The sequence below is a fragment of the Pogona vitticeps genome, chromosome 1 (assembly GCF_051106095.1).
Source record: "Pogona vitticeps strain Pit_001003342236 chromosome 1, PviZW2.1, whole genome shotgun sequence".
Lineage (NCBI taxonomy): Eukaryota > Metazoa > Chordata > Lepidosauria > Squamata > Agamidae > Pogona > Pogona vitticeps.
Window position 1 is genome coordinate 155,866,239 of NC_135783.1, and position 17,092 is coordinate 155,883,330.

Genomic DNA, 17,092 nt, shown 5'->3' on the forward strand with positions numbered 1-17,092 from the left:
GAACTCTATGAATCTCTGAACAGCATGACTGAGAGGCAAAAACTGAAATGCATTCAGGCGGTACATTTGTAACTGGAACTAAGTCCCATTTAACTCTATGGAACATACCTTCTGAATAGCTGTGTACAGCAGAGCAAGGGATTGAAATAGTCATGGAGGCTGGATTGTCTGTACCACCAAAGCAGGCTGAACGTGTCCTTCCTGCCTTCCCCCAATGTCCATGTTTCCCTTTGCTGTACAGAGGACAGTATGTTTCCTCCCTCTCCAATCACTGCTTGGAGATAAAAGCAGGATTTCCATCTGCCCACTCATGTTTCCCATTGGGAATGCAGGTGAAGCAGGAGAGAAATCCCACTATTATTTCTAACCAGTGATCAGAGGTATGATTGGGACCCTCCCGTGTACTATTTGCCTTCCCTATGGAAGGCACATGAAGGAATCTTGTACACTTCAGGGAGCAGAACTTTAGAGAAAGGAGGACTTCCTACCTGGATCTCAGTTATTTTGATCTTAGGCTCCCAGTCTCAAAGTTCCACTCCCATGATCAACAAGATTGTGCTCTTTTTCATCTTTGTTTCACACCTGGTGATAAACTGCCAATAATCCTTCATTTAGCTTTAATGTCACTTTTGAGGTTCCCGGTGTGCTGCTGTGTTATGATTTGTGGGTGTGTTACCATTGACCTACCTTTGCCCTTTGATTAGACTTGATTTTATGTCCCCTTTACAAGGGATAGTGTAAGTAAAGGTTGTACTCTCAATAGGGCAGCAATTCTTTTAACCTCGATACATGAAGGCGGACTATTTTGAATTAATAAACGTCTACAGAACATTAAAGAGGAGAAAATGGTAATGCTTAAAACATGTCACTTTGAGAGGTTCAAATGCTTTTACACAAGTATATTCCTTGCTTCAGAGTCTCCCATTTGTCACATTAGAGATTTCCATTTGTCAGAGGTTTCCCTAACTGCAGCCCCTGACCCCAAAGTTCTGTTCCATTCCAAGTCACCTCATACAAACTGATCAATTAAATTAGTTTAGCTACAGTTCCCTTCTCCCCTTTCATTTTAAAAGAATTTTATTTGCACAGCTCAAACACTGAGAACTGCTTGACAGCAGTGGTTCGTGTTTTTACCACACAATTCTTAGCTCAAAAGAATGAACACCAAGCAATACAGTATAACTGTGCTCTATCTTTTCATGAAATAAATAAATAAATACTTCCCATCACATCACATTGTTACAATCATATAAAGTGATCCATGTCAATAGATATGGATAATAGATCCACCATTGACATGGTATTTTCCTTCAGACAGTTGCAGGAGAAATGTAGGGAACAATGACAGCCACTCTTTGTGGCCTTCATAGATCTTACAAAGGCCTTTGATTTGGTTAGCAGGGATGGCCTTTTTAAAATACTTTCCAAGATTGGATGTCCACCTCGACTCCTTAACATCATCCACAAGGAAATGAAGAAATGAAATTCGTGAGGAATAAATTCATGAGGAAATGAAGGGCACTGTAGTTTTTGATGGCTCGACATCAGAGCTGTTTGACATCCGAAGCAGAGTGAAACAGGGCTGTGTCCCTGTGCTGACTCTGTTTGGGATCTTTTTTGCTGCCATGCTGAAGCACGCTTTTGGAACTGCAACAGAAGGCATCTATCTCCAGACTAGATCAGACGGAAAGCTCTTTAATCTCTCTAGATTGAGAGCAAAGACCAAAGTCCAGCTGAAATGCATGCGGGACCTCCTCTTCACTGATGTTGCAGCTGTTGTTTCACATCCTGCTGAAGAGCTCCAACTTACGAATCGTTTTAGTAAGGCCTGCCAAGATTTTGGACTAACAATTAGCCTGAAGAAAACACAAGTCATGGGCCAGGGCATGGACTCACCTCCTTCTATTACCATCTCTACTCAAGAATTGGTGGTTGTTCACAATGATCTCTGACACTCTCTCTCAAAGCAGTTACCATGTTTTCTAGAATCATAAAGAGAGTATGACTTAATAAGAAGTTGATGACATATACCAATAGCCAGGTCTATAGAGCCTGTGTCCTGAGCCCACTTCTGTACTGCAGTGAGTCCTGGACCCTCTGTGCAGGGCAGGAGAGGAAGTTGAAAACCCTCCATATGCGTTGTCTCCAACGCATTTTTGGTATCACCTGGCAGGACAAAGTTCCAAATAGAGTAGTCCTAGAACAAGCTGGAATTTTTAGCATGTATACATTACTAAAACAGCAACATCTATGTTGGCTTGGGCATGTCGTGAGAAACGCTGACGACTGGATTCCAAAAGATCTCCTGCATGGAGAATTTGTGCAGGGAAAGCGCACCAGAGGGAGACCACAGCTGCGATACAAGGATATCTGCAAGCGGGATCTGAAGGCCTTAGGAATAGACCTCAACAGATGGGAAACCTTGACATCTGAGCATTCAGCGTGGAGACAGGTGGTGCATCATGGCCTCTCCCAATTTGAAGAGACCCTTGTACAGCAGGACAAGGCAAAGAGGCAGTCCCGAAACCAGAAAAACCAGGGAGCTGGACAGGGGACAGATTGCATTTGTCTTCAGTGTGGAAGGGATTGTCACTCTCAAATTGGCCTTCTCAGCCACACTAGACGCTGTTCCGAGACCTCTATTCTGAGCACATTACCATAGTCTCTTGAAACTGAAGGATGCCTACTAGAATAAAGTGATCCAAATGGCCATTAAGAAACAAACAACAGGAGTTAAAGCTACTCTTAAATTTCTGTAAATTCATACCAGAATTGATGTTCATTTTCCCTCTTGCATTTTTTTTCCATATAAAATATGGAGCAACGCTTGCAAAACTCCTAACAGTTAATTTCCATGCACACAAAACACTCCACCAAGCCAATAAAGGCCAATAATGTCTGAGTGTTAATGACCTTTCTATGTTCAAATTGATGATGTATACCAGGTTAGATACCAGTCCGAGGTTTATTTTATAAATATCTGCTTTTTGGTTTGCATGGTCAGACATGCAATATATCATGCCAGTCTTAATGCGAATAGTGGCCTAGAGAAACATTTAACAGCAATCAAAGAATTGATCACATTGGGAAATAGATCAGAATTTGGACCACTTGTAGAGGCAGTCTGGTGCAATCTATTTCTGGTGATCACATGAAGTGTGGGGAAAGGTGCTGTAGCCTGATCCCAAGCTGTGCCCAAGCTGGATCTTTTTGGACCAGCTGCATGGCATTGACTTTTTGAGACTGAGCTGGACTGATTCCTTAGCAGACCGTCAAAGCAACCCTTTTCTGTGATATTGGGTGTGCAGCTTTAGAACGAACTGATCACACCCTAAGTCACCCTGAATGTTTCTGTCACCTCTCATGACGGGGCACGAAGCAAGGAATTTTAGAAAGCATTCCTGGATTATTTTGCTGTCCCTCTCATTTTAATTGTAGACAGAACAGCCAATATAAAAGATGAAATTCTGTTTTGAAATGTTGCATTGCTTACTATAACAAGGATAGTGGTTGTTGTTTTTTTAAAAAAATTGTGCAATCCTTTTCTACTACTGTACTGGAAAAGATGTAGACATAGATCACAACGATGTACAATGCCAAGAAACAATTAACAATAAAAATGCTTTTTCCATGATAGATTAGCCTAATTAAAAACCACAGTGAAATTATAATAAATATAGGTAGCAGCAAGAGCTAAAATTATGCAGTAAAAGCTTGTTGAAATGGAAATTTCTTCTGTTTCTGAAATGACTGAAGTAAAATGTCTAAATAGCCCAATGGTTCATAGTTAGGAGAGCCCAGATTATTAAAGAAGTATTCCAGAAGTTTAAAACATTGCCACAGAGAAGTGTTATCTTTTGTGCTCAGTCAGCAAATTATTTATTTCTCTGTGTGTGTTTGTGCGTGCGTGTGCTGGGAGCCAATATGGTAAAAGGTAAAGGTTCCCATAGACAATTTGTCTAGTTGTGTTCAACTCTAAAGGGCAGTGCTCATGTCCGCTTCCAACCCTTAGAGCTAGGGTTTGTCTGAAGACAATCTTCTGTGGTCACGTAGCCAGCGCGACTAGACATGGAACACTGTTACCTTCTCACCGTGGTGGTCCCTATTTTTCTACTCGCATTTTGCATGCTTTCGAACCACTAGGTTGGCGGGAGCTGGGACAAGCGACAGGGGTTCACTCCGACGTGTGGATTTGATCTTACAACTGCAGATGTTCTGACCTTGCAGCACAGAGGCTTCACCGGTTTAACCTGCAGCGCCACCACATCCCATGGGAACCAATATGAATTACATTCTAATTAAAGAACAGTACCTGGAAAAACATAATGGCAAATATTCTGTTGTGCAGATACACAAATGTAACTTTTGGAAGCAAATTGGTGTACGTTAAGGAATCTCTACACACACTTATCTGTTATTTGTAACTAGTTATTTCTAAGTTCCAGATATTCCTTTTGTTTAAACTGCTTCTTTGAAAATCTAATAATTTATTTTATTTTTCCTTCCCCCCCCCCCAAAAAAAACCTTAAATGGAGCAGACTGCATACAAGACAAAAACTGAGGAATTTCAAGGTGTCATTTTTCTACACGGATAAAGAATTACCTATTCTTACACAGTGCAAACAAAAGAATATCATAAATATACATATCAGGTTTTCAGGAGCTTAACTGGCCTTATTTAACTCTATCAGAGATCCCAACCTCCCTTGCAGAATTTGAGTTCCCAAGAGGACAAAGGATTTATTACTACAGTTTGAAAGTCAAAATAGAGGAGACACCGTTATGTTGATAGCTTAGACCAGATGAGCGGGATATAAATAAATAAATAAATAAATAAATAAATAAATAAATAAATAAATAAATAAATAAATAAAAATTGTGAGTCCATAGTCAGGACTGAGGCCTGGGTAGAGAGAATGACAGGGGCATTAGATCTTTGTCACCTGCAGTGGTTCTGGTCTCCCTGCTCCTGCCATTTGCTTTGAAAATAAAGATTTTATTTGCATCAAATATGTATCCACCCCATTCAGTCTTCTCAGCAAAGTGCAGAGTCTTTGGATCAGAAGTTGCTGCTGCTGTTGTTTCTACTGGTACCTGTGGTAACTGAGTGACCTTACAAGTTAAGTGGACTTGTATCCATCGCAACAGCACGCTACCTCTGTATATCTCTCCCTATTATTTTCCCAGATTGCTTCTCTCTAGTGTGCCTTGCTAACTGCTAGATAAATCGCTCCAATCCTGAGAAAATAAAGAGATAAAAGTCTGAGCACAAAAGGCTTTGAGAGTCCCTGAAAGGTGTCCTAAATGGAAGCATGTCGAACCCAATGCATCTGTCACTTCAGGCAACAGTGTGTCTTACTAATCTTAACCTGCTCTTTTTCCATGTTAACAGCTTCTCAGCACATTAGTGCAATCAAATAAAGGCCTGAATGAACCCTGAAGTTGACAGGCTGACTTTCCCCTTCTCTGCAGGGCCGTGGGGGCAAGGGAAGCATCTACGTGTGGGCCTCTGGGGATGGAGGAAGTTACGATGACTGTAATTGTGATGGCTATGCCTCAAGCATGTGGACCATCTCCATCAATTCTGCTATTAATGATGGCCGGACAGCTTTATATGACGAAAGTTGCTCATCAACCCTGGCATCAACTTTTAGCAATGGGAGGAAGAGAAATCCTGAAGCTGGTGTGGTGAGAAACATATTATTTGATTTTTGTCCTTCTGTAATCCTGATGGATCCGGGTTAAAATGAGGTGATGTCCTGAGGTGCTCTCTCAAGGGGTGAAAGTTGCCTCTTTGCCAAGACATGTGATTTTTTTTTCTCACTTACATCTCTTGCACTTAGCTGGACTGTTTTGTGAATATTTAGCACAGGCTTCATGTCTAATTCTGTCAAACTAGACATTAAGGCAATCTTTGGAATTACCTGCCTTGCAAATAAAACCTGTGTTTTCCTTCTCATGACCCATCACAGAGCAGACCAAATGCAAGGTGTCTACTTGAGGAAAATGACATGGTGAAAAAAACAGATGTCTTTCATGGTATACATATCATTTCCTTTGATCCTGATTGCTGACGTGTTTATCCCACAGGAAGTCCTTTCATGGGAGGGGAAATGTGGAATACACATTCCTCTTAATCTGCCCTTCACGAAACTAGATGGAACTTGAGGCATCTTCCCACCTGCTATCTAAAACAAACAAATAAAAACGCTGTATGATATATTGGTTGCTGGACTATACCATTTCAGTCTCCCAGTTGAAGGGTCATATATCTGAATGCTCTCACTTCCGATTCCCAGCAATTCCTATTTTATCTGCTGGACCAGGGTTTTGAGAGCTTCTTTCCTTTGGTCTAGTTCCTGTGGCCTTCTCAACAGAGAACTATTAAACATATGCTTCTTCATCTGGAGTATTTTGATATATCTAGAGGTCTATGACTCCTTTGTATCTGTGTATGAGAGAGCCAGCATGGTGTAGTGCAGCCATTTTCACCCTTTTTTTTGTCATGGCAATAAACACAATATGAAAGAAATATAGGCCAAATCAGGATTGTATGAGTCACATAATGAGTCTTACAAAGTGTGCAGAACTGCTTCCAGCCTATGGACCCCTTCAAATGTGCCAGGGCCCCCCAGGGAACCCTATGGCCCCTTTTGAGAATGGCTGATGTAATGCATGGAGTGTTGGAATCAGACTCAGGAGACGGAGGTTCGTCAGCTGTGCAAATTCATGGAATCACTCCTTGAACGCCTCAGATGGGTGGGAAAGCCTTTTAGAATCACCATAACAACTTGATGGCACATGAGAAAGAGATCTTCTCCAATGCCCTGCTCTCCACGTATCATTGGGTAAATCACACAGCTGACCCACTGAATCTAAAATGCCTCCAATCCAACCAACTAATAATGAATTTTGAAATATTTAATATATTTTTCTAATATTTTTTTTAAAACATTGCTTATAACTAACTGATGTTTAATAAAGAAAGGAATCAGACTGACTATAAAAGGATTTTAAAAAGTAAAAGCTGGGAGGCCAAATAATTTTATTTCCTATCAAATATTTCCTATCATTTACACACACTCACACACAGAGGTCTCTTTCCCTTGGCAGAGAACAGGGATCGTTCCTCTAATTTTGCTCCTTTCTACTCTCTTGCAGGCAACCACAGATTTATATGGCAACTGTACGTTACGCCATTCTGGAACATCTGCAGCTGCACCCGAGGCAGCGGGAGTGTTTGCACTCGCACTGGAGGCAAAGTGGGTGAAAACAGCCATCAATTATATTGTTAAAGAGTTTAAAGAATTCCCATTTATGGCTATGAACAAACCTCTTAAGCTCATATGAGCTGGAGTCTGAAATGCCATGTTATCTAACTAAAACTGTACATTAAATTGCTTCTCCTTGAATAGATATTCATTTCCCTAATATATGTATATACACTCTATGGCTGATCTAAAGCATTTTGTTGCCTGAAGTAAAGCAGCACAAAACTCCACTATCACTCAGTCAAGATACCTAAAACCTGAAACTAGCCATGCTGTTTTTCCACCGGCATCTTTCCCCTCCCTAGGCAGGAAAAATACAATAATAACAAAGTAAATAAGTAACTGTGTGCTGACCTTTCATGACATTCAAAATCTCATGTTTGGAGCACCTGCTTCACTCTGACTAATTGCAGGATGAGCTTAATAATTTCCGAAATGCTGAGGATCTTTTATGTTTGCTAGGGATCTATTTCCATTAAGAACTGCCCTGGCTTAGTGGATTTGGCCACAACCTTTTTGTTTGTCATGGGATGGTCACTTTCTGGTTTACAAGCAAATTCCTCCTGGACATATTGACTGGTTTTACTGTGAGCTTTTCCTTCTCCCATCCTTGCACAACCATGTCCATGAAAACAAAACAAAACAATACTAGTGGATACACTGGGTGCCTCCCCCGAAGCCTTTGGGAAGCTCACAAGCAGGAGATGAACCATCTGAGTTAGTAGCCATCTCTTTATCTTACCAAATTCTACAGTTTAAAGTGTTATCCTTTCTCACAATAGCTGAAATCCACTTGCACAGTTACACAAGTGATGTGAGTTTTAGAGGAGAGTATCAGCAAGTTAAAAAAAAAATCTCTGTAGACCTTGTCTGTTTCAGGCTAACTTGCATGACACAACAGACAAGGTTTATGGAGATTTAAGGCAATTCACTTCCAGTAGTTACATAACTACTGTTTGCATAACTGTACAATAGCATTTCAGGCAATGTGTCTCCTTTCAGGATAGCTTACTGGTATTTTCCCAGAGATCTAGCTATTAAAAAGCTGATTTTTAAAATTGCAGGGCAGCCTTATCTTCAATTGAAAAATCAGATGATATTTGTTTAAATCTTAATCTAGAGCAGTAGCCTTTAAAAATAATACACGGAAATGGCTGATGTGAAGCTGGACATAGGAATACAATCTCTATATGTATTTTTAATCATAGGGTTTTTGTCAGAATTGACTCAATCACACCAGATGTTGAAACCAGGTGAAAGGAAATCCAAAAATAACTGTAAGGTGATACATTGACCTAACTTTAAAAATCATAACGTAGTAAAAACTAACTTTTTAATTTGTTCATCCTTTTCCTCCAGCCGCATTTTCAGCAAAGACAAACACATCACAAGATAAGGGGGGAGTGGGAACAAGATGTTGCTTCAAAATCTCATAATGGAAGACCAGGGTGGCTTGTGGTTCCAGCAGGAGGGGTGGGTAGGGTCACATCTGCTTGGACCATTATAATGAAAGAAAGCATTGGGTGTGCTTGGCGTACAATGATTTCACTTTCACCAAGGTGTGCTGGGATGCAAGACAGACCAGGCTTTCATCTTCTGAATGTAAGAATCAGACATCATTTATTTGGAGGCAGATCCAGTTAAGACTTTTGAGGGACTCACAAATGTGTTCACGTCTTTGTGACAATCTTTTTATTGGTCCCAATACACTCATTGGATAGCTCAGTGAGTTAAGCACTTGGCCATGTGGCCAGAGGTTGGCAGTTCAATTCCCGATTGTGCCTCTCAGGAGAACAGCTGGCCTGTGTAGCCTTGGGCAAGCTGCGTAATCTTTAGGGCACCCCCAAAAGAAGGGAATGGTAAACCACTTCTGAGTACTCAATACCTAGAAAGCCATGAGAAGAGTTGCCATAAGTTAGAACTGACTTGATAACATGTCATTATTATCATGATTATTAAATATTATTCCCCATTGGTGGAATAACTGATGTATCCAATTTTTGGCTGCTGTAAAGAGTAGTCTTTTCTACAGTCACTTTTTCTAGTGATGCAACTCTCACTGTATTGTTCTCTTACAGTGGGGATCTGACATGGAGGGACATGCAGCATTTAACAGTGCTCACCTCCAAAAGGAACCAACTCCATGATGAAGTCCACCAGTGGCGAAGAAATGGTGTTGGCCTAGAATTCAACCATTTGTTTGGTTATGGTGTCCTTGATGCTGGGGCAATGGTTACAATGGCTAAAGATTGGAAGACTGTTCCAGAGAGATTTCACTGTGTCGGTGGATCAATACAAGAGCCTCAGTAAGTGCCAGTAACCATTCCAATTCAATGGAAAGTTGAGAAACTTGTTGTCTTTTTACTATCAATGGGGTTTCAGGCAGGCCTTCCCTCCTGTCAATACCTGATTTTATTCTTATTATAATTTTCTGTTTTCCCATCTTGAGCATTACTAACATTATTGTTTTAATTGTTTTAGTTTATACAGTAGTGCCTCACTTGATGATGTTAATTTGTTCCAGCGAAATCGCTGTAGAGCAAAAACATCTTCAAGCAAAATAAAAAACCCCATTGAAATGCATTGAAAACTGGTTCAATGCACTCCAATGGGCTGAATACCTGCTCGTCCAGCGAAGATCCTCCATATGGCGGCCATTTTCGGTGCCTGTATAGTGAGGAATCTGTGCTAGAAAACAGCGGGGGGGGGCATTTTGAAAGCCGGTGACCATTTTGAAACCCGATGATCAGCTGTTTGCTGATCATCGTAAAGCGAAAAATTGGTTCATGAAACAGGGAACCAATCAATGTGAAGCGAAAAAACCCAATCTAAACATCGTTTTGCGATCACAAAAACTTCATCATTAAACGGGGTAACCATCCAGTGGGGCATGACTGTAATGTTTAATGGAACCCACCCTGAGTAGACTTTGTTTAGGGGGGTAGGATAGAAATCTAATTAAAAAAATAAAAAAATAAATGGCTCACCTTCTTGTACTTCACAGAATTACAATATTGCCTGCCATCCTGATTTCAAGGAACAGAATTATCCAAAGTGGTTCAGATGACATGTTCAGTTGTGTCCGTGATAAGGGACAATGTGGCAAGAGATGTGTGTGCACGCACCTGTTTAAGGTGGTCCACATGACTCTCTTCTTCCTCATTTTTCCTTCACTATCCCCTTGTGAGGTAAGACAGGCTCTGAGAAGGTGATTGGCCCATGGTCTTCCAGAAAGTTTCACAATTCTGTAGGGTACCACAACCTGGATTCTTAAAGTTTTTGAGGTGCCACACAAGTTTTCAAGGTGTCTCCTGCCCCAAGAATAGCTTGTTGATGTATCACTGAAATGTGCTTTCCCCAGTAGCAATAACTGATTTATTCCTCTAAAAAGGTACCAGGATACTTTCTGAAATTTTGAAATCACTATGTCAGAGGTCTTTTTATGTATTCTTTTGTCAAAATTTAAAGCAGACCTTTGCTAACTAGGATTGTCAATTGGATTCAACCTCTCATTTCCATCTGTATCTTTGTATTCAGTAAAAAAAATTGTGTCTTGGAAACAACCTAATCAGGATTCCTGATGCCTGATTGCTGAGATATTGTTGCAAATCTGTACTGAGCACCTACATGACTAGACAATATTGTGTCTCTGGCTTACTTTCTGTTTCACATATGTCCAGAAGTTTTGATCTGGATAAGAGAATATTAGTGATGTGGCACTCACTATGTGTGAACTGTGATGTTTTTACCCAGATAAATAGGAAATTCTGTAATACCACCATAGTCATACATATTTTGTTGTTCATAGCTGTATGTATGTCTATTGCATTTCTATTATATCTCTCCTCCACTGAGCTCAAGCCAAAATGTCAGTCTGTAGCCATATTCCAGTTGGTCATCTCAGTTGAAGTACATCCTTTCAGTCAATGGGATTTACATTAGTGTTGGCTCATTATTCAGCAATTGATTCAGTATTTAGACTAGCAGTCAGATTAATGTCTATTTTTCTCACACCGACCATATGAGGTAGGGCAAACTAACAGAGTGTAGTTGACCCAGGGTCAAGATGTTACTTTAATGCCCAGAAAACAACAGAATGAAATTTAACAGGAATAGGTGCAAAGTTCAATACCCAGGAAAAAGAAAACAAATGCACAGTTCCAAGATGGGAGACATTTGGCTCAGTACATGTGAGAAGGATCTTGGAATTGTTGTAGACCACAAGCTGAATATGAGTCTATATTGATAGACTAAACAAACAGGGCCTGTTTAGCCTTGAGAAGCAACGACAGAGGGAAGATATTATAGCACTCTTCAAATATATGAAACATTGTCCTACAAAGGAGGGGGGGACCTGTTCGTGATCATCCCAGAGTGCAGGACATGTAATAGCAGGTTCAAGTTATAGGAAAACAGGTTGGACAGTGTCATCGAAGCTGCCAACATGAATTTGACCAAAATCCGGGAGGCAGTAGAAGACAGGAGGGCCTGGCGTGCTCTGGTCCATGGGGTCACGAAGAGTCAGACATGATTTAACGACTAAACAACAACAAACAACAACAACATGAGGAAAAAAATTCCAAGGGGTCGGAGCAGTACAATGGAACCAATCAGGGTGATCCAATGCAGGAGACATTCAAGAGAAAATTAAACAACCTTCTATCAGATATGCTTTGATTTGGATTCCCGCATTGAGCAGGGAGTTGCACACAATGGTCTTCTAGCCCCCTTCCAACATTATTCTATGATTTTGTCATTCTATGGTAAAATGGAGAGTTGAACTCAGATTTCCAGAATGCTATTCCAACCATGACACCATGCTAGCTAGTACTGAATTAAGCCCCATTAATGTGGGCCACACCATTCTGGATAAACATAATTAAGTTAAGACACTAAGCTCCATTAAAGTCTGTGATTTGTTCTGCTGTGTGGGCAGTTTGAATGCTGTACTACTGCCACACTGACTATTTTGTTTGTTTTGTGTTCTCTAAGTCTCCAATTAAAGACTAGGTAGTCCAATTAGTTTCTGATTATCCTCATGTGGGTAGGCAAAATGAGTCATCATACAAATCAATTAATACTAATTGATGGCAACGGCTAAAGTTCAATTGAGTTATCTGAGATACTAACCCAATGACAGACAATTTATGCATTTAACGGCTGCAATTTACCTTTGCAGTGTTATATTTGGAAATGGTTGTACCTTATACGAAAGGAAAAACGATACACAGCTCTGGCATAAACCTGGAACAGTTTGTGAAGGATTGATGAGTAATATGTTATTTCATGCCATGTTTATAAAACTCATCAATTAGATGTTATGTGAACAAAACAAAATGTCATAGGCTTTTAAAGTTTGTACAAGGAAGGAAACTGTTGCTTCCCAGGCCAAATCTGATGCACAAATTTGGCTTTCCCCAGGACCCAATTTCTTTTGGAATCAAACAGATTCTCAGTCCTTCTCCATCTTGCTGCTTTCATAATTAGGAAAGGCACAGGGTAGGAGAGTAGAAAACAAAGCTAGATGGAAAAAGGCACAGTAAAGGCCAAGCCAGCTCCAAACTCAGTCATACATTTTAAGAAAGGCTTCTCAAGCATGTGTCTTGTTCAGGCCATTGTTTGTGCTCTCCAATGTCCATCAAAATTGGAGAAAGCAAGTGTGGATGAAGAGACTCAAGAGAGCCAATGAGAAAGTGAATGACATCCATTGTCCTCTTCCTGAATGGGCAGGAATTCTATTACCAGTCCCAGTCATAGAATCATAGAATGATGGAGTTGGAAGGAAGCAATAGATTTTCATATGTATCGAGTCACCATTGAACAATTGATTCAACAAGTCTACTCTAGTTTAGATGGGATTTAGGCCATAGTGGTTTGAGCAACCAGGCCTTCCTGTCTTGATAAAATTGTTCTGATAGTTTCAGTGTTTGCTAAGCAAAACCTTCACCCATGTTCTGTCCTCTCTCACATAGTTAGTTGCACAGAAGGATTCAGTAAAATCTCATATCCGGCCAGAGTTTGGTCAACACAGCCCATCTCAGTAGGGAAAGCATTGAGGATTTCTCAGGTCCAGCAAAAGTTTTGCCTCCAATGTGAGAACAAGACACCATTTGGAGCTTTCCAGAGGGTGAAATATGCCCTTTAAGTCAGAAAACAGATTACATGTATTGTAGCTATTGTGAAATTAGTGTTTTTCAGGTGATTAGAGGAGCCTCGTAGTGCAGTGGTTAAACTGCAGCAATGCAGCCCAACTCTGCTCATGACCTGGATTGTATTCCAGGTAGCCGGCTAGAGGTTCTCTCATCCTTCCGTCCTTCTGAGGTTGGTAAATTGTGTATCCACCTTTCGGGGGGGGGGGGCAATGTGTAGTCTGCATAATTAAATTGTAAAGCAGCCAGAAAGTGCTTTAGGCACTATGAGGTAGTATATAAGCAGCACACTTTGCTTTTTGCTCATTAGCCTCAGAAGGACATATTTATTTTACTAATTTGTAAACAGAAGGATAATACACACATTATGGATGAGGTTGTTCTGTATATATAAGTCAAATGCATTCTACATTAGATTGCATTGAATGCTTCTACTTTTTAATAGTCTGTGCAACCACATACTGCATTTTTGCTGTTTTCTGTTTCATGCATACACCAGAATGGGCAAAAGCAGTCTAAAAATACCAACAGTTCTCTGAGGAACCAAAAGACACACACATGCACAGAGAACACTTCTGACTTGCAGTGGAGATATGTTTTATCTCATGTGGGGACAAACCAGGCTAAGAATTCCATTCCTAACTGTGTGTAATTAATCAGAATAGAAAATGGAAGGGATGGTGCATTAGATTGCATACCAAAATACCACCCCTTTCTATCTTTTTACTAACTAGCCTCCTAAGCATGTGTCGAAAGGAACCATGTTATTTCCCCCCTCCTTTCTCTCAGTTTGAGCTCAAGAGCACCATGGAGTGGGAGAAGAAATACCGCTTTCTTGCGGCGTGTGAAAATGTTTTTTAAAAAGGTCCTCCTGACCAGTTTTGATTGGACAGTCACCGAAACACTGGTCTCTTTTGAACACAATGATGTTCCTGAGCTTCTTGCGGAGTGCATGAGACAGCAGTTGTGTCTTAGGCATCCGTTTCATAGACTATCAGTAGTTGCTTATCTGAACATGCTCTCTATAATGAACTTATCAGTGTACATGATCTTTTGTATCAGAACCTTGGCAATTAAAAGAAAGCAGCCTGGGAGGAATGCTCCACCTATATGGGTATAATCGGGAAAGATTGCTAGCTCTAATCTGCCCTTATTCCCAGAGCAAGCACAGGATAATTAGACTAAATGAGCAGAACAGCAGGTACATGTTATTTCTAATGGACCCGTATTTAAACTGTGCCTGTTAAAAAGAGAGGCTGGGTGTATTTTCCAAGACCACCCTCTCAGACAAGACTGGGAAAGGAGATGGGAACACTTTTGGAAGCATGGGAGAAAGAGGACTCATGGGGAAAGCATGGCATCGTCTGATTTACTAGAATTAGCAGTGTTTACCTCTCCACCAGAGCTTGGAAACACTACCCTTTTTTGGAACTACAATTCACAATGCTCCAGTTCCAGGAGTAATAATGCAAAAAGTAACTTTTCCAAGTGATGTCCTTCAGAGATACAAACAGGACTTGATCCGTTTTCGTTCGCCTGTTGACTTTCACCATCTTACAGGCCAAGGATTCAGTAGAAGTAAGCAAGCATGACCTTGGATGTTTGAGAGTACTGTGGTTTCCTCTTGAAGCATCATGTCACTCTGCTGTGTTGATTAGGTCCCAGGCCAGCCATAACATTAACTGGTTGCCTCTATTGTCAGATCCTGGGTGGCAGGAACCATGTGTTAGAAGAGAGGCCTGTGTGCCACACAATCTACCCTGTGCCCCTTAAACTAGCCCATTGATTTCAGGTGCCATGGTGGATGTTGTTCAATTGTCAGCATTGACAAAAGATTCAAGGTCTGTTTGGCTTTATTACAAGGAATCGGAAAAGGTAGCATCTTGCCTTTTGCTTCCAATAGCAAAATATCCTGATGGGTGGGCTTCAAATATAATCTCTTTTGCCAATGAGCAAGTGCCATCCTTCAGCAGCCCCATTTCACATGTACCTTTAGACATTTGTCACCCTTCCATCCCAACCTCCTGCAGCTTTTATCACTGGATCATTAGGGAGACCTACTGAAACTAGAAGCATCCATTTTTGCAAAGGATGTGTTCAAGTCTGCCCAAATCGGGAAATCTTTGGGGGAAGGGTTTTTCCCCTGGTTTTCCCAGTATCTGAGTTATATTTGGCATGGACATATGAAAGCACAGACTTTTTAAAGTGCCTTTTGTCTTGTCAATATGACTTGATTGTTTTCTTCTTTTCTGCTTCTCTTAATATATATTGTGTCTCCTCTTTGGTGTTTAATTGTCTGGTTTTATCTCTTTTTTTCTTATTGTTATAAATGTTTTTAAACTGTTTTGATATGTTTGACTATTGTAGTTATTAGTCACCTTACTCACTGTTTGTAGACGGGTGACTTCTATACAGAAGTAATCTATAATACTGAACATCTCTCTGTCTGTCACTGCCATACTTCAGAGACTGTGAAATCCCAGTCTGAGTGTGAACAGCAATCGGACCATAATGTTCTGAGTCTTGAAGTTATTTCATTTCAAACACTGATTCATTAATTTTAATTAATGGAAAACAGTCAGTAGCAAGGGGTGCCATTTGTTGAATCACTAGATTACAGGCACCCAGCTCTTGAGAAGTAACATGCCTTCTCAAAATTAATGGTCTCATAAACAGCAGGTTTATGACTGTCCTAATATGTTTGTATGTATTAATGTGCCAAGAAAATGAGAATGAAAATAAATGTTCCTGTTGCTTAGTAGGAACATGTAGGAAAATAAGGAGATGAAAAGAATGAAGGGTACAGTTGCCATATTGCAAATAACTTCTGGACAATATGACAATTGAATTCTAGCCATGGAAGCTGATTAATGAGCTGGATCCCAACTAGAGATGAACATGAACCAGGGCAACAGAATTCATTATGGATCAGGGTTTGTCACTATTCATGAACCATGAACCACAAACTTTCATGAACTTTCTGACAAAAGCCAGCTGAGCAATTTCCTAGGTGAACCTACGGGGGGGGGGCTATAAGTCAGGAGTCCCAAATCCAGTCTTCACCAAATGGGGAGGGGTGAGGAGGAGAATAAGCTGAAGATCTGCTGTGAATTTGGCATCTCTAACTTGGGCAGGGGTCATTCTGCCACTCTTGGAATTCCCAAATTATACAGACTACGAAGCGTACAAATAGCCAACGCCAATAATAGTTCATCCTTTCTTCTCATTCTGGATAGGCGCATTTCCCTGAATTGCCCTGAAACAAATCATGACGCAGCCTGATTTGTGGGTATTTTGTTTCCTGGTACATTTCCTGCCCATTTCTAATCCCAAACCATTTAAAAAGAAAATAAGATTGTACCTGCAGTGCACAATTGTATCAGTTTCATACCACTTTAATCATCTTGCTTCCATCCTAGGAAATCCTGGGATTTGGAGTTTAATTAGGCATCTGTATACCTTGTGAGAGAGGAGTTAGGATTTGATCAATTTAATATATACAAGCAATTGGCATACCACTGGAAATTTTGTTCAGGGAATTGGACTAGATCTCTCTAGAAAAAAAATCTAATTATCTGAGCAAAGGAGAAATCCAAGAGTTCCTTAGGATGGAATGACTGTATTTACTCCCACTAGGCCTTGCCTTATTAATTGGTTTTTTTTTTTTTAAGG

At 40.4% G+C, this 17,092-nt stretch overlaps 1 protein-coding gene across 1 annotated transcript in view; it reads left to right on the forward strand.

Annotated features, from left to right (window-relative positions):
- PCSK2 (proprotein convertase subtilisin/kexin type 2) overlaps positions 1-17,092 on the forward strand; it is a 138,509-nt gene that overhangs the window by 120,416 nt on the left and 1,001 nt on the right. The window contains exons 9-11 of the mRNA XM_020811310.3: positions 5,473-5,688; positions 7,162-7,262; positions 9,350-9,577. Of these exons, the coding sequence (XP_020666969.2) occupies positions 5,473-5,688; positions 7,162-7,262; positions 9,350-9,577 (545 nt within the window). The remainder of the gene's footprint in view (positions 1-5,472; positions 5,689-7,161; positions 7,263-9,349; positions 9,578-17,092) is intronic.